The sequence below is a fragment of the Citrus sinensis genome, chromosome 5, assembly GCF_022201045.2.
Source record: "Citrus sinensis cultivar Valencia sweet orange chromosome 5, DVS_A1.0, whole genome shotgun sequence".
Taxonomy (NCBI): Eukaryota; Viridiplantae; Streptophyta; class Magnoliopsida; order Sapindales; family Rutaceae; genus Citrus; species Citrus sinensis.
In genome coordinates this window covers 22,647,134-22,664,834 of record NC_068560.1, presented here as the reverse complement: position 1 = coordinate 22,664,834, position 17,701 = coordinate 22,647,134, and the positions used below count along the sequence as shown (strand labels likewise).

General features: G+C 35.1%; 3 protein-coding genes across 17 annotated transcripts; all 3 read right to left on the bottom strand.

Moving 5' to 3' along the window:
• Positions 1-7: 7 nt before the first annotated feature.
• Positions 8-7,199, bottom strand: LOC102616084 (beta-amylase 8). Its single transcript, XM_006494044.4, has 10 exons — positions 6,604-7,199; positions 6,259-6,504; positions 6,074-6,154; positions 5,714-5,917; positions 4,591-4,785; positions 4,123-4,287; positions 2,798-3,058; positions 1,343-1,546; positions 867-1,086; positions 8-335 (listed from the first exon to the last, which is right to left on the bottom strand). The coding sequence occupies exons 1-10, from the start codon at positions 7,042-7,044 to the stop codon at positions 307-309; spliced, it is 2,046 nt and encodes a 681-aa protein (XP_006494107.2). The 5' UTR covers positions 7,045-7,199; the 3' UTR covers positions 8-306.
• A 1,680-nt stretch (positions 7,200-8,879) lies between these two features.
• LOC102616662 (uncharacterized) lies at positions 8,880-13,361 on the bottom strand. 2 transcript variants are annotated; one of them, XM_006494046.4, is made up of 6 exons: positions 12,924-13,361; positions 11,927-12,790; positions 11,496-11,690; positions 11,243-11,397; positions 10,003-10,113; positions 8,880-9,326 (listed from the first exon to the last, which is right to left on the bottom strand). In XM_006494046.4, the coding sequence occupies exons 1-6, from the start codon at positions 13,080-13,082 to the stop codon at positions 9,266-9,268; spliced, it is 1,545 nt and encodes a 514-aa protein (XP_006494109.2). In that variant the 5' UTR covers positions 13,083-13,361; the 3' UTR covers positions 8,880-9,265. The 2 variants fall into 2 exon arrangements, with proteins under 2 accessions (XP_006494109.2, XP_006494110.2); XM_006494047.4 differs by having other exon boundaries at positions 11,496-11,675.
• A 1,233-nt stretch (positions 13,362-14,594) lies between these two features.
• Positions 14,595-17,329, bottom strand: LOC102617174 (hypothetical protein). 14 transcript variants are annotated; one of them, XR_008054482.1, is made up of 7 exons: positions 17,168-17,329; positions 16,933-17,002; positions 16,716-16,825; positions 16,452-16,566; positions 16,051-16,347; positions 15,846-15,943; positions 14,595-15,051 (listed from the first exon to the last, which is right to left on the bottom strand). XR_008054482.1 is itself a non-coding variant. In XM_006494053.4 (6 exons), exons 1-5 carry the CDS (start codon positions 17,229-17,231, stop codon positions 16,263-16,265), a joined length of 444 nt encoding a protein of 147 aa, XP_006494116.2. In that variant the 5' UTR covers positions 17,232-17,329; the 3' UTR covers positions 14,595-15,051; positions 16,246-16,262. The 14 variants fall into 14 exon arrangements, 5 of the variants coding, with proteins under 5 accessions (XP_006494116.2, XP_006494113.2, XP_006494112.2 ...); XR_008054486.1 differs by lacking the exon at positions 15,846-15,943 and having other exon boundaries at positions 16,051-16,165; positions 16,246-16,347; XR_008054485.1 differs by lacking the exon at positions 15,846-15,943 and having other exon boundaries at positions 16,009-16,135; positions 16,246-16,347.
• Between the last annotated feature and the right edge of the window lie 372 nt (positions 17,330-17,701).

Genomic DNA, 17,701 nt, shown 5'->3' with positions numbered 1-17,701 from the left:
ATCTGAATAAGAAAATTCCAAGAGCTTTTTCTCCATTTCTATAAATCCAAACAAAGCATAAATATGATCATGGAGTGTTTTTACCACAACCATCTCTTACATTCTCCGATACTGTTTGCAGTTAGAAAATATGATCTGCGTAGCAATGACGTTACAGCTAACGAAACCAGAGATTTCTACAGAACCTTGGATCATGTGGTGCTTTCAACCACATCTGAAACTATACACTTCATGTCGTCAACCCCTTCACCAGAATGTCCAGTGACTGTTGATACCCTAGATGGGAGGTAAACGTACACTTAACTATTAGGGCAGCAGATCGCCTGCGATATCTCCTGAAAAAGAAAATATGTTGTCAAAACTCTCAGAATTACATGAATAGGAGGACAAGGATAAAAATTTGGTCAAACTACTTCAAATGGTCTTAACCACCGATGTTGTTATAGTGGCCATATCCTAATCAATTAGGAATACCATTAAACCTAAAAATGAGTAATATATATCTGGATTTAATAAGGTAAATAAATCAACTCTAAAGTAAATAAGGAATAAATAACTCGAAATTGAGCAGATAAATTCCAGGTGTAGCATAGCTTTACCATAACATTTACTTAATAGATAACCTTCTGACCTTCAAACAAGAAACAAAACAATGATTAAGAGGACTACAAATTGAGTCATTACAGGACAAAAAGTAGTAAGCTCATGATGTAGTTGTCCCATTGTATAGCAAGTACGCACTTCATTCAAGAAAAAGCTTTGTTTGTGCTTTGTCCTAGGCCAGACGAGAGACTGGCAGTTAAGTCTTGTATCTTTTAACAACACTTGCTGTATAAAAATGAGATCCAGACTTTAGGATTTCTTACCGTGCATGCATTTGATAACATAACCCAGATCTGAGAAGCAAATTGTCCCCTGAAGCAAAGAAGATGGTTGTTGATACATAAAGAATGAGAAGTGACGGCGATCAGGATCATTTCTTGGCTTTGCCATCTCGACTACTCTCATGCACCCTTCTCTGTCATAACATGAAAGTGCATTCTCACCAGCTACAGCCAATCCTCGATCCCAGGCCAAATTAAGAACCTTCAGGAGAAAATTAAGATGAGTCAGCACTTGTATCGAGCAGACAGGTATCTGACACATAAATTTAAGCAAGCAGAATATCTTATCTAAACCTGCCTACATCAACAACTTAACTAATAAACCTGGGGGGTATTCCATTTCAAACACTAGAATTCAACAGTTCACTCAACATTGATCAAAGCTCTTAGGAGTGGAAAATCAAAGACAGCTTTAGGAAGGACAGAGGATGTCATGGAATAACAAAAGAAATCATCACCTGCCAACTCAAACCTTCGGGGTCAGCCAGAGCTTCCTGATCCTGCAGGCTAGGAACCGCACACACAAACTTCATTGTAACTGAGTGCTTCTTGAGAACCTCAAAAACTGGAGCATATCCATCCTGATTTGAAGGGTTATAGTATCCTGCTGTTAACTCTGCAGCATGGCTGGCTGTCTTGTACCACCAATAAACCCCAGGAACCTGCAGATCATGATTATTTGTTTTTCAGTTTAATTGTATTATTTTGGAAATGAAACAACAATTACCAAATGCAACCTCTCAACAGATTGGTTACATTATCATGGCAGAGTTATATTATTGTTTGAGCATATTCTTGACAGATACATGCATGTTCAACATATTGAATATGAAGTACTAACATATACATAAAGGACCATCCAAAACTTTAAGAATAATGAGTAGCATGGAAAAATGGATACAAATGAAGCAACCTCTAGAGCCCTAAATAACCCAATTTAATTCTCAAATTTAGAGTCTAAAGCTCAGTCAAAAGCTCCTGCATGTCCCTTGTTTCAAGGACCATCCAAAACTTTAAGAATAATGAGCAGCATGAAAAAATGGATAGAAATGAAGCAACCTCTAAAACCCTAAATAACCCAATTTGATTCTCAAATTTAGAGTCTAAAGCTCAGTCAAAAGCTCCTGCATGTCCCTTGTTTCAAGAGTCCTGTTTGTCTTCATTTAGAGTTTATTTTATTGTGTGATGAACATGTGTAAGCTGTATTATAGCCCTATATATACATCAGAACATAAGCTTCACTTTCTGAATCCATAAGGCTGCCTTTCCAGCAAACCACGATTAAAATTTCAATTTCCTCACACCAATGCCCCCAGAAGAACTGAAAATATTGTTCCCACTAAAACTGGTATCATTCAAATTCATCACCTAAATAATTCTTTTACTAGTAAAGTAGATCCAACATTGCAACATTTTGGGCCAGTTTTCTTAATCATCAGATTAAATTTCAAAACATTACTCTTTACACACAGAAGCATTTGTCATATCCATAATCCATGAGATTTAGAGAAAAAAGATCAATTGGAGCTCAGGAATGGCATGTCAAACATTATTAACCAAAATCCAATTTTATGGATAGAATTGAAATCCATCCAAATAAAGAAAGACCTACAAATAAATTGCCTTGAAGAATCAAGAATTCAGGACATTGCCACCAAAGAGATTAGGTGTAGTGGTCTGTAGGCAGTTTAAGTAAAATGGCGCTTATTTTGCAGGTAGTAATAGAAGTAAAAGTTGCTAAGCGATAATGCTGTTGGTATGGGCTTCAGTAATTAAAAATCAACCTTTTACCAGAACTCCAAATTCCATTGGTAGCTTAGGGAATTTATGAGTGGGATGGTGTCATTAAGTGTATCATAAATCATAAATAAACATCAGTATCAAGTGTGTTGTTAAGATAGTTCCATACATACCTTAACAATAATCTTTGTCTCTTCAAATGCAAGGCTTGCAAGAGACAATACATTATCTGCATGGTCAATCAATGTCTGGGCATACCAATTGAGGAAAAAGCGCCCATAATAGCTATCATAGTCACCTCGTTCACAGAAAAATCCGGTTTCATGAGGCAGAGAATTATATTGACCAGCATTATCAGGTCCTCTAGCCCAGAAAGAGTGTCCACGCAATTTAGCGGCTTTCCGTAGACTTTGCTGTAAATATCTGTCATAACACTATTGAGAAGCAATCAATAATAGTAATTGTATAAAGAAAGTAAACTAGATTTTGACTAAAAATGAAATCAAGCAGTCATTTTTTTTTTAAAAGTACATATAAAAGTCATCTTCAATACAGTGTTGATATTAAATTATGCATAAAATTGGGATATGATACAAATACGAAAGCAGAAACATCTAACTTCCCCCAACATTACCAAAATATTCTTGATCAATGATTCAATCCGCAGAAGTACCTTCAATTCTAACAAGAAATATCGTCTAAATTTTAAAGTGTTATCTACTATGCCTCCACATAGGCATAGGGGTGTAGGGACACTGCTACAAACTACAAAGAGAGCTGGCCCATCAGTTCACTCAGCCAATCCACTAGCCCTACATAAAACTAATCTACTATTTCAAACTGACGTCTTACCTTTTACTTTGAACTTAGTGACTCAAAATGATATTTGAAACGTAAGTTAGAGTAAGCAACTTTCATCATCAGTTTGAAAAAATTTCCATTATGAAATTTCTATAAACTCTAATAGTCTTAAAATTAATTTTTTCTGGTTCCAATTCACCTTGATTTTAGTTTTTACTATAAATCATTGGTCTTGAGGCTAAAAATCCCTCTTAAGTTTGCTTGTTTCACTTGGCTTGAAAAGATGAGTTTTTGATGGTCTTTGGCATCAGAGATCATCTCTAGATTAGGCCATGCTGCATAAGTATTGCAAGTTTTATCAATCATGAGACAACTGCTATGAGATGATACTCTAACCATTATTGAGATATCATTCATAAATAGAGGATTATGACACTATCTCAGCAATGGTGGATATCTAAACCCAAAGACATTAAACTCTTCTCAACAAAACCCTTTCCCAAAAACTAAAGGTCAGCCACATGATTACACTCAGTGCTTTTAGTTCCTAAAATATCACAAAAAAATGAACCACAATAAATAATAGGAATCTGAACCTTTCACCAATTTATTATTGAATCATTAAACTACCACAACATATGGCATAAAAAAGAAACTCTATAGATTGGCATAATACATAGATAGCTTTAGCAGATACCTGAAACTCACCGATCCCTGGATACCTCCATCCCATCCTCTCAGACAAGGAAGGATACTTTAGTTCTCCTGATGGTCCAAGTCCAATTTCAACAGCACAAATGAGACCAGCTACAAACAAGTCATCAAACTCAGTCCGGAAGCTTCTCATGAAATCAAAATAGACCTGCATATATTTGAGCACGATTGGAAATAATAATAAGCAGCAGAAATCTTGAAGTAACAGCAACAAGGTAATGTCAACTGGAAAAAGTAGGATCTGAATATTAAAAAAAAATTATTAAAAACAATGGATTTGCAATTAACTAATCTAAAGAAGAATGATAAAGAAAAGATGGGAAGGGAAAAAATTACCATAGGCAGAGAAGCTGGATAAAAAAGCAGCTTCATAAAGTTAAATAGTATTTTCTTATCTATAATAAGGTAGAGGAGGATAAGAATTAATATACAAAATACAACATCTCACTACCTCAATACCAGTTCTTCCATTAAGTACCCGTTCTTTGTCAACACCCCATGAGAGGCATTCAGTATTTCTTCTTCCTTCACGATCAGTGAAGAATATATCCTGATTGCCTTTACCTATTTCCATAACCCACTGTGGGAGAGAGATCCATGCATCACCAGAGTCATTTGCTCCATACTCATGAAATGCCATTACAACCTGCAGATGGAAAAGAAATTGCAACAGCCATTTCACAGTATTAGTATATATTTTCCTATAGTACAAAAAGCATTCCAAATTAAAATCTCAATATTAGCTACTAAATGTACTCATGGTAAGAACTGTGGTCAACTATGCATTATCACCCAAATAAAACAACCATTGATTGCAGTGCAAAAATTAACAAATTAATCAGTCGTGCATTTTATAAGACTCACACAAGTTTAGGAAAAGCCCAAGTATTAAATATTCTGTGTATAACTTACAGATGCACAATATTGTTTTCATGGATTTTGCAATTTTGCTATTGTGTGCAAAATAGAGAAGCCATGCTAGTCTTTCAACAAGCAGGAACATGCTAGCAACAAATGAAAATGCCACAAGTAAGCATTTTCATGCATACGTAGCAGAGGCTATACAGAGTAAATGAAGACCTACATTGAAATAGAGAAGCCATAAACAGAAATTTGTGCTGATAAGATTTATTAACATAACTACCAGATTTGCTGCATTTGACACAACAGCCACATATTCTTCAAGAAGAATGTAAGGATAAATAGAATCATTCCCAACAACTCTGCAATTTGATTTGTCAAGTTGATATAAAATAGTGATCTATCCATAAATACTGCACTGTTTTAGAAAGCTCTAACTCATGTTGAACACACTTAACTTATCATGAAAGCCAAGATACACTAGCACAAAAGGACTATTTCATCTCACCAGTATGCGTCTTTATCCGTTACCCGCGTGAGAGAAAGAAAAAAAAAGTTTTGATAAGTAGTAGAAAGAAAAAAAAAAAAGTACTCCAATAGAAAAAGAAACGTGAATATTGATACCAAAAATGCACATTGAGCCATAATGAGAGGTCCCTCTATGTATTTGATAAATAAATAAAAAGAGTCTCTAATAAGCAATGACAAACCACCTGAACTTTCAGATTAAATTCTCTGATTATATTAAACAGTTCCCTATAGCCAGACCATGCATATTTCTGAGGATTCCAGCCTTCAACAATACCCCACCAGCAATTTACAATAACGCCATCAACATTCAAAGCCTTCATCTGACTTATCTCTTGTCTAATAAGCTCGGGATCAACCAACTGGCAGAAATTGTTGATGACATGATTCTGCCACAAAATTTCAAGAGGTTTCAGCATTCAGAAACAGCAGTCAAAATCCTCAATATTAGTGTATGAATACATACATATATGATATTTCCACATAAAGACATTCGAAGCTGAATATCTGATGAGAAAAAGAAATAAAGAAGCAAAAACACTTACGGCAAGCATAACATAAACAGGAATGTATGGTGTTCCAGTGAAGTCATCCTCGTGCTCCTCAGCACGGACGTCTTGTATAAGCTGCAAAGACAAACCAACACCACAATTTAAAAACTAATAAACTATCAAATTCAGTAATGTAAAGTAATGTGAGAAAATTTAAAATAAAATAAAAAACTTTTTACCTGATCAGCCTCCAAGCATTCAACTGAATTATTGATCGGGCTGGTACTTGCATTAAACTCACCACCCCTCGAATCCCTCTCAGGAATCACAACAGAGTCAAAAGACGCCGGCGACAAGCTCTCGTCAATTCTCAGAACTGAAGGCTGGCACTCCACTGAGGCTTTCACAGAGCAATTTTTAACTGAAAGCGGGCTTTCGACCGATCTCACAGGAAATGCAGCTGTTGTCGTTGCCGCCGCCGCTGCCTGCTTGCGCATTATCAACATCAAATAATAATAATAATAATAATAATAAGTTTCAAGTAAACTAAGAAAGCGATGTCGTTTTGGTTAAGAAAATTTTACCATTTGTTGGTGGAGATGGTGGTGAGATTGAGACTGATTAGATAGCCTGTAGGTGGTGCCATCGGGCTCGACGGTCCAGCCAGCCTCACGTGCGAGGGCAGCGAGGACGTCGTTCATGTCGGCACGTGCGGGGAGAGGGAAATTACCGTACTGCCTCAAGCCGGCAAGCATGCGGCTGGTGATGGCGCGGCGGTGGCGCTCCCGAAGCTTCGTTCGCTCCTTCTCTTTCTCCCTCTCTTTCTTTCCCTTCCCGGAAGATGCATTATTATTGTTGCTGTTGCTGTTGTTATTGGCCGCTGCTGCCGCCGCTGCCGCCGCCGCGGTTGCCGCGAAGCCACGTGGCCGCCGGGAGTGAGATTGTGTTTGGTTTTGAGTTTGGGTTGGAGGTTGGGTCAGCAGCTCCTGATTGGGGTTCTCATCGATATTCTCAATTGTGTTCATATTTGCAACATTCTAAATTTTGCACTCAATTTCTTGGGCTCTCTCACTTCCACTGCCTACTTTTTGATCTTCAATTATGCTCTGAGATGATGAATCTCTCACTTCCATGTCATCGCAATTTATTTACTATGTGCTGAATTGTCGCTCAATCTTATCACTCTACTGTTAATTGTGTGAAGCTGTTCGCAACCTGCACCCTTCATCCTCCATATATAAAATGGGTAAGGCTCCGATTATAATATATTTTTGTAGGAGCTGGCTAAGTTACATATTCTGTAACATACAGATCCAACTCAGCTAGCTCCTGATTGGTTAGCTAGCTGCCAAACAAAAACAATTGCATGCTTTTTCTCCACGTGCAGGATAGGTGTGGTGCATGCATTGGGTGCGTATTTTACAGAATCTGTAAGGTAGACAGGTCCTATTTTTGTAATCATGCGATTGAAATTATAATATATTATTTTACATATGAGATTGTAATGTATACTCTACTGTAGAGTAGTTCTAAAGCAGCTATTATCAATAAATAAATGCTTCTTCCTATATTTTATTTTAAATTAAATATCTATTTAATTTTTATATTTAAGAATAAAATCTCAACATATTTCTTATTATTAAATATATTAAACTCTTACCTTTACCTTTTATTTATTTTATAATAATATCTTTATAATAATATTCTTCAGATATTAATAAAAATAATAATTTATTAAAATTAACTATAAATTCAACAAAAATTTATAAAAATATTTTTATATCATTTACTTTTAGGATTAATTTGGTAGGTATATTAATTTTTAATAAAATAATTATCAGTAAAATTATTGGCAAGAATATTAAATATTATTTTAAATTAGTTTATATTAATTTATTTGTAAATAATTATTAGCAAGATTGTTGCACTGCTGGACTAGTTCTTTCACTCTGATGCTTATTGATTAATTTACTATTTAACTTTTTATAGATAAATTAATTAATGTCAATAATATTGTTGCAAAGAGTATTATTATAAAATGAAAGAAAATGTACGTCTAAGAACAAATAGGCACTTAAGTCAAAATAAAAGGACTAAATAAACATTTACTCTTATAAGAACACACTTAAAATAAAATTATGTTTAGGAATAAATAAGAATGAGAGTATTGAACTCACTTAGTATTTTTTTAATAAATTATTTAAGTTCATAATCAATATATTTTTTTATTTTTCTACTTGTCACTTTCATCTATCTAAAATAAATTACAAAAAATTCTAATAATCTATTATTCTTCTTTTATTTCTTATTGATTAAATATTTTTATACCTAAGATTACTTTTAAATTATAATTTAAAATATATGTGATTTAAATAAATAATTGACATTTAAAAATTCCACCTCCTCAAAAGTCAAAACCCCTTTTAATTTATGTGTAGGATAACAACAAAGTTACCAAAAAAAGAAAAATAATAAAATACTGATTTAAATTATAACAACTAAAAGAAATGTTTTAAAATCACTAGAAAGAGGCTTCTTTTCTCAGGTTAAACTAACATTGCTCCTTGTGCCTTGCATCTCACATTCTACTTTATTACGACAAAGAGATCAATCACCGATATGGAACGCGCCTTTGGGCACAGGCGTACAACTTTCAATCTTTCCACTTGGCTTGCCGCTGAAGTTCGACTTATGGGGAGATAGCTGTTAAAAAGTTATATTGACTTCATGCCCGTTGTGCTCTGCGAACCGAGTGATAATTGATAAAGTCATCTTATTTTTTTCAACTTCTTTGTTACTCTTCTACTTTGATCATCTAAAGGGTTTAGATTCGAAACGGCTCCGAGGAATGTCGTGGGGGAGAAAATCGGAAGTTCGAAATATAATTATAGGAGATATCTTTCATGAACATATATTACGAATGATATTTTGAAGGGGGCAATGAAAATAAATTGAAAATCAGAAATTACAACAACATCGGCTCTCTCTATGTGCGTCTGCATTCTGTTCCCAACCGCAGAAACTGCAGTTGAGTCCATTTTCCATGAAAAAAAATAAGACCAAAAACAGCCACCAGTAGAAAAGGCTGCTGAACATTCGAAAGTCAAAACCATCATCCTGTTTAGCTCTTGCCTCTCGCCTAGCCTCTTATGGAGAGAACTCGACTACTTACCCAAGAGTGCTGGTGGTCTACAAGAAGCAGACAGCACATTCTGCCACCTTAGTTTTCCGATAGATTGCTGCCTCTTAATTCTCCGATGGCAATGAATCAGGTTTGCAGATATCCCCACGACAAAGTGGACAAACTCTGCATGCAATGTTTTAAAATTAACAAATGGATTAACATCAATGCATTGCATTCAAAAATAAATGAAGTGAGTTCTGGAAGGGGGAGAAATTGATCAAAGAAAATGCAACATGTTCTGTACAAATAATTGTCACATATTGAAACTAGGGATATGCCTAAGATAAAGCACTAGCAAATCTTTGTGTTTCGAGGATGGATAGAGAACAAAAATTATGTCATGTGTGCATTAATAATTATGTAGTACATTTTACTTTTTAATTTCCTCAACCTTTCTATGTGCACCAAGTGCTACTTCCGAGCCACTACAACACCGGTAAACAGGAGTGAGGAAAGCATGACCTGTTGATTGAATCCACCACTCAACCCAACCCAACCCAACCCAACCCATTGGGTTATTATGTAGTACAGATTAATAATTTAAAATTATGAGCTGACGAGTAATTATTTAATGTTATGGTTATTGATTGGAAAAATAAAAAGAAAGTTTTGCTATCTCATATTCCATGATTCTTTTCTTCCACTGCACCAGACAATCTTCTTTATTCAATTTCATAGTCCATAATGTGCAGAAATATAACAGGATAGCTCTGATGGAACATATGTTTGATATAAACCCACAAATCAGTGCATTAATGAGATAGTGCAATGACTGCAGCAAAGTAAATTGGCCTCATACCTATGAATCTCCTTGAGCCATTTATCTACACATGTTTTATGGAATTCGTGATGACACGGCAGTATCCGTACATTGTCACCTTCCTCATACTCCAGTAGGCATATGTAGCATCTGTAATTTCAGAAATAGTCAAACCATTGGAAAGATAATTCAGTTCAACCATTTAAGAAAAACTAAATAAAGAAATTTAAAAGGGGGGGTTGAAAATTGTGATTTTTAATGAAAACAGATACTTTCAGGGGAAAATACATAAAATCAAATTTTATCAACAATAAGTGTTTGAAGAAGGAACAGGGAAATACTCCAGAAGCAGCCTTTCTAAAAGTTATAAATGTCAGAACCGAAATCCTAAATATGAGTGTGATAATCAACTTGCCCATCAATGGCTAACTCTTTAAAAATCTTAAAGCAGTTTCAACAATTAATGTAAGGTTTGATGTAAGACATTGGATAGATGCATCTTATGTTTTTGGCTGTTGACTAATCCCGGGAATCTCTTTCTTAGAAGAAATTTAAACACAAATAAAATCATTAGTTTTTAAGTTTCTTTGCCATTTAAAGAATGGGAGCTTATTATTGATGTTTTAGATAGTAGATGTACCAATGGCTGAAGTAGTCCGGTATTTACAACCATATAGAGTCCTTTGAAATAATATTTTTTCTACCATTTTATACAAAGATGAAATAGGTCCAATCCATTAATAACTAACTCCAAATACAAGCATCAATCCAGATCATATAACTCAGGTTTGAATTTGTTCAATGCCCTGTACATATTCTCAAATAAATATCAACAATGATCTTATGCTTATATTGATCAAGGAATAATTTACACTGATATATTAGCCAGAAGTAACTTTACATCTTTGGCTTTGCTTCAACCTAATGCATGCAGAGGAAAATAAAAAAAATTATTGAAGTCAATTAACAACTATAGTCCCATATTAATTTATTATGTTGATGGAAATTTAATAAAAACAAAGGAAGGAAAGTATGTGGAAATGTGACGTTTATAACTTCCCATGACTATTTAACCATAATCTCAGTCTTCAGAAGGAAATTATCAACAATAATCAAAAGCAATCACACTTAAATAGAAGAAAGAGAGAACAGAACAAGTATCTTATCATAATTCATTTATCATTTAACACTCAAGGGAGATACAATAAAAATAAATAATCTTGATAAAAAATGTTGAGTACAAGGAATGAAACTGTGGATCAACAGCAGAAATACTTACTGTGCAACCTCCTCATTTTGATATTTCTGTGATTTGGTATAAAGCTTGACAGGCAAAGATTCCACAACCTCATTAGGTGCAGGAATGGATCCTATTGAAGACATAGAAGGCCGAGAAGATAATACCACAGATTGCTGATGAATTTCATCCAAAACCTAATGAATGCAAGTCCCAGATTCAAACTTACAATACAGAAAAATAGGGAAAACCCCAAGCAAAGTGACTATTACAAGCAATACTAACTTAGCATTACCTCAAATAATGCTTCAGCTAACATTACAATTCTTGATATGCTGGCTCTAGTGCCGGTCTCATCACCAGAATTGGCATCTCGATTACTTACACGACATGTGCAACGACCTGTTCTATGTTGACCAGATAATATACAAGATCTCTCATGCCCAGACAGGTTCTCAAAACGACTTCCCAACCGCTGAAGAGCACGAACCTAACAATTAAGTTGTTAATCACTAATCTACAAGTATAGCATAAGGAGTAAGGGGTGTAAAGAGAGAAGAGCATGGAAACCAGTCTGAAATATGGATGAATTATTCGGTGACCAGTATCGGTTTATTTTTAATACAAAGTAGAAAAATTTAAACTTCCAAGTCTATTATGTGTTCTCCGATTGAGAAAATGTCTTAAGGGAAACCTTCAAAGAATGACTTAGTAGAGGACACAAACCTGAGATCGTATTCTTCTCCTTCTTTCAAGGAAATTTGATCTGTGTTCCAGTAGATCGTGGTACCTGGCTTCTCTTGATCGTGATGTTTCAACCTCGTGATCTTGAATGCCGAATAAGGAGCTAGACCTACTGGATGGAGGATAACCAGATGTCAATGGAGATGTAACACCATTACCATTACCTTCAGGTGTTGATGATAAAATCTCTGTGTCACCACCAAAAGCATTTCTAGCACTTCTTTGATTAGCATCTCTCACTAGTCTCTCTTGTTGCAAAGGACAAAACGTTATATCAGATAACGATGAACGGCGAAGAACTCTATCACGAAGCCTCCCAACACTGAGGGTTCGACTAAAACGAACATTTCTTTCAACAGGTTCCCTTGCTCCAATCCGCCTGTCAGAAACTCTACTTCCAACATTGTCCAACTCATTAAAAACCCTCGGAGAACACACATTCCCACCAATGCCCACTCTATTATTGCCAACACCATCACCATCATCTCTAGCTGCATTCTGAATTTCTTCCAAATTGTGTGGGAAATTACTAGAACTCCTTCCATGCTCATCGGTATTATACCCCCTGGATGACCCCAAACTGGCAGCTCTGCTTAACCTAAAACTAATATTACCAGGAATGAAACTAAAGCGAGAAAGAAACCGACAAGGATTTGAAGAAGATCGAGCTGAGCTGCTACCAGTACCGCCATTACCATTCACTGAAGTGATATTCGCTTCACCCCATCCATCAAGTTCATCACTATTAGAAATACAATCGATTTCATCTTTCTCTTTCCTATCACATTCAATTTTCAGCTCATCCGACTCTGTTTCACTCTGATTCCCACCATTTTCCTCATCTCTCTGCTCATAATTATATACAAAAATTCAAATTTTCACATATTAATATTTATTTCACAGAATTAAAACGCAGAGAATTGTAAAAATAAAATAAATCAATTTACAATGTGGCATGAGTGAGTAATGAGCGAACAACCTGGGAACGGGTGTGGCGAGATCCAGATGCCGTACCGGTGTCGGAGCCGAGACACGATGACTGAAAAAGCCAATTGTTGGCTCGGGACGATCTTGCCTTCTTACTAGACGACGCCGTTGTGGGTTCGTTACCACAAGCTTTGCTGCCACTGGATCCCATTGACCGATTTTGAAATTTTCAGTTACAACATAAATAAAATAAATTCAGTTTTCATTTTCAGATCTAGAAATAAGAATGACAATCATACATCTGAATTTTTTATTTTTTCCTCCCAAAGCGAAGAATGAGACTAATAACTTCTGAGCTAAGTGAGCGACTATAATTTACTAAAATTACTTAATTAATTAATTATTGTTATTGAGTTTTGAAATGCAGCAGCTTGGGCCTTGAAGAACATGGCTTCTTCTTGATTCCAGCCTTAGTTTTTGGGACAATGACAAATTATTTCTCAATTTTTTTTGAATATTTTCAATTTCGATTTCTGACACGGTACTCTAACCCAATAGGAATTCACCACGCCACGCACTATAATTACAGTGAGCTTGTCCTGTCAATGTCAATGCGACATCGCAATTCGCAACGTGCAAACAAAGTGAGTGTAAAAAACGGCAAGTCGTTTCGTGAATATAACTTCAAATCATACATTTGGTATTTACGTTTTTATATGGCAACATTACCTTCATAGACATATGAAATTGATACTTCACAATTGGATGTTTGTACAATAATAAAAGGAATATTCTTAGCATATGGCTATACAATAAAAATTCTTTTCTTTTTTTAATCAAAATTTAGCTTGAAAAGATTTTTACTATTTACATTTACTATATTCGTTAATATCTTACATTCACCTATTAATAATCCTACACTTCCCAAATAAGGGTGCGTTTGAGATAACTGCACTGCAGCACCCTATATTTAAGGGAACATTCCCCTAAAATAAAAGGTACAGTGCAGCTGCACCAAACGCATGCCTAATGTCAAAAATATTTGTTCTCAAATAATTTGTCATTCATTTATTGAATGCAAAAGTTCTAAAACTTGCAAAATTATTTTTTTAACCATTTGGAAAGTATAGAGTCACTTTTATCTAACATTTTTTAAACACTCTTTTAACTATCCTTTGAAATGTTGATTTGGCATTCTTCCGTCCGAATGGCATAATCTTGCAGCTGTGTATTTAGTGGTTTGCTCCTCATCATCCGAATTCATGGGTATTTGATTATACCCATTCTAAGCATCTTGGAACGGTAATCTCCTGAATAATCAATCTTAATTATTGGGAATGGATACTTAGGACAAGCTTTGTTGAGATTCGTGTGGTCCACCATACTCTCCTCTATTCGTTCTCAAAACATATATCATGTAGAAAATCAAGTAACACTTTTCTACATCAGTTCATTGCATTTATTCTCACAAATGCCCCGAGAATTATATAAGACTAAAGATACTTTTCCATGAATTGGCTTCTAAATTTTGAACAAAATGTATAGAGCATCTACAGCTAAACCAGACCCGAAAAAAAATTGTTTACGTTAGACATCTTTGGCAAAGACACTTTCTCTACTTTTCACCATCCGAAACCTTTGATGTGAAATAGTAGTAGTGTTGATAGTTAAAAGGATCAAATAAACATTTCAAAAATATCAATTTCCAGAGAGATACTTTCAATTAAAAAAAAAAATCCAGAGGTATGGTTAACATTTTTTAAGCACGCTAAACATACATCCCATTGCAGTTCGAATTCAGGATGCTGCAATCATGAATCATATACATGTTAAGTGATTCACAGTATTATCCTCGTGACAAATTCCCCAAATGGGAAAAGCACCAATAAAGTATTTTAACAAGAATACAAACACATCTTGTCCATTGACAATCCAGATTCTACCAGATCAATTCAACATTCAAATATGCACTTCAACCAGAATGCAATTCTTAGACGGAATCATTACCTGATAAGTATTCCAGTGGCAGCTCCAAGTATGAAGACAGCACAGGCCCTAATACATTGCCAGTTTTGTTTTTGGTTACAACTGGGTGCATTATCACAGAGAGGCCTAAATTCAGGTAGACATTTCATGAATTTCATGCCACTGAGTAGCATTCAGATCGATTACAAGGGCACCTGGTAACAAACAAGCTTGGTAAAGGAGCAGAGAAGAAAATTTTTACTTGATCATCAAAGTGCTTAGTTAAGCTAATTAAATTTCTAGCAGTGACCATGCAAATATAAGGATTGATCCTTCCATCCAATCTGCAGTATCACTTATCTCTTGCCCATGGTACACTTGCCGTTCCATACCATCCCATTTCCGGCTAGATTAGGGAGGCAAATGGATTGGTAAAAGAAAACATAGAGGTCCCCATGATACCAAAATCAAGCATGGATATGAATTTGAGATGTCGGTACAATACAACATGATTATGATAACAGAACAGCCCATGAGAAATAAAATACCAGACAACATGGATACTACACCAATAGCTCAAAGGCTAAGACTTAAAAGCCAAAATGTTTTCTTCAGCATCACAAACGGCATGATGCCCTTATAGAACAGCTCATGAGAAATAAAATACCATATAGCATGGATACCAAAAGTGCTAAGAGGCTAAGACTTGAGAGCCAAAATATTTTCTTCAGCATAAGGAGAGGAAAAGAGGCTACAAAGAGTTTTCAAATTATGTTCAAGTCGGAAAGAATACAAATGAAAATTGCTAGCAAAAGAAATTGAATAGGTGAGAGGAAGCATCAGCACCCATATACCCAATGTAGCTCCATAAATGCTTCAATATGATTAAAAGGTGACAAAGAACAATCACTTTCAGATAACAAAACTAAGGTGACACATACAAATCCTAATATCAAATACTGGGTAACAACAATGCATGATTAGCCTCTTGCATTTTCAATTCTATCACCTTTAATCAATGCAGGAATTGGTCGTGTTATGTTTGTCAATCTTGATTAAGTGGATAGAGCTACATCTGGTATGCAAGAAATTTGGTATGCTTGTACACTGGCAAGTTCAAAGCAACTTTAACCATCAGACTTGATTTGAACAGATAAAGTGGCACAAAGCACCTGCATAAATTGATTTAGAAAGCCCATAAGCCAATCCTTTACATTGATTTGAAAGGGGAATGCAGTATAGGCGCCTAAACAGCTGCCATGTTGTATCCTCTCCAGCTTTCCAAATGGGCTGAACCCTCTTCAGGGGGCACATGCTAGTGAATTAATACTTTAAGCAACAAAAGAAAATTGTAAACCACACACTTTGAAGCATTTTGGCATAAAAATGGTAAAAGCTTTCAACTGTACCATTGTGGAAGATGAGGTTAAAGATTTCTTCGACTTAATTGCCAGGCCAGTTGATCAGCAGATGCCATGGCACGGGATGCAGAGCCAATTGAGCCATCATATCTATAACAAAGCGATAAAAATTATGAAAAGGATAAAACATTTAGACCCTTAGTTCACATTTCTAAGCATGCCAAGAGTGAAAAACAAATGCAGAATTTGCTTACAGAGCTACCAAGAGGAATGCTTTTGTCTGCATAACAATAGCACCTTCACCAGCAGCTTTTACTGTGTTCAAGCATCTTGCACAGAACCAATTCTCATGAATCGTGGTAACTATGTCTGTGTCAATTGTCATCATATAATAAAACCATTACACCCAACTTACTAGCAACTCTAGCAAACTAACCGCTAATAAATAATTCAATTCAAAATTCAAGTCCGACAATTGAATTTCACTCACAAATGTAAAGGAGACACGAATAGCTTACATTGGTTTTTTCCAATAAAAAAGCAGTCAGTCTGAAGTTTATTGAGTTTGACAAAATCAACAAATTCAGTCAAGTCAACCGGGTCGGCTTTCATTCCTTCTTGTTCTGCACTGCACAAACCATAACGAAACTTCAAATTTTCACTGCTTCTGAACAGAACAAAATATATACAAAAGGGTGTTTGAAAAAAAAAAAAAAAGGAAAGCACGAAGCTGACATAGTGGATAGCAAACGAGAGGGACCAGTGGGGTCGTAGTTGATAAGCAAAGCAGCCTTCAATGGTTCACCTACAAGCAAAATTTACAAACAAAAGTCAATAGCTGCTTACTCTATAGCTCTTGCATTGGCATGATCAGCAGCTTTTTATTACATGAATTATAGATATAATATATCTAATGTGGCAACAATTAAAATAATGAAAAGCTTAAGGGGTTTCGGGGAGGGTACATTACCGGAAGAGCCAACGCTGGTAGAAGCCCATTTTTCCCAAGTTTTGTGTACAAAACTCCAATCCATTAACACTGCAACTGCGACCGAAGGCTTTGATTTCGAGATTGAGAGAGAGGGAGCGAGAGGAGAGAGGGAGAGAAAGTACTTAATGTAAACATACAAAGGTGAAACTGTGAGGTGGGCCAAAGATGGACCGTCTTCAAAATTGGGCCTTCTACAAATGAGGCCACTCCATTTTAAGTAAACCCAATAAGATATCATGACGGCACATTATCGTCTTATTTTTAATGTATTATGTCAAGAGTTGAGAATTTCTTGTTTTTTTTTTTAATTATTGAAAGGCATTTTATTTATTATAAATTTTTTTAAGTATTATAAAAAATAATTAATTTTCTTAGTTTTTTTAAAGAATTAACAATTATTTACTAAATGAATGTTAATTCTTTAAAAAATTAAATAATCAGTGTATTTTTTGAAGGAAAAAAATTAATTAGTGTATTTTTTAATTTTAAATTAATTTTTTTAGAGTAGTTAAT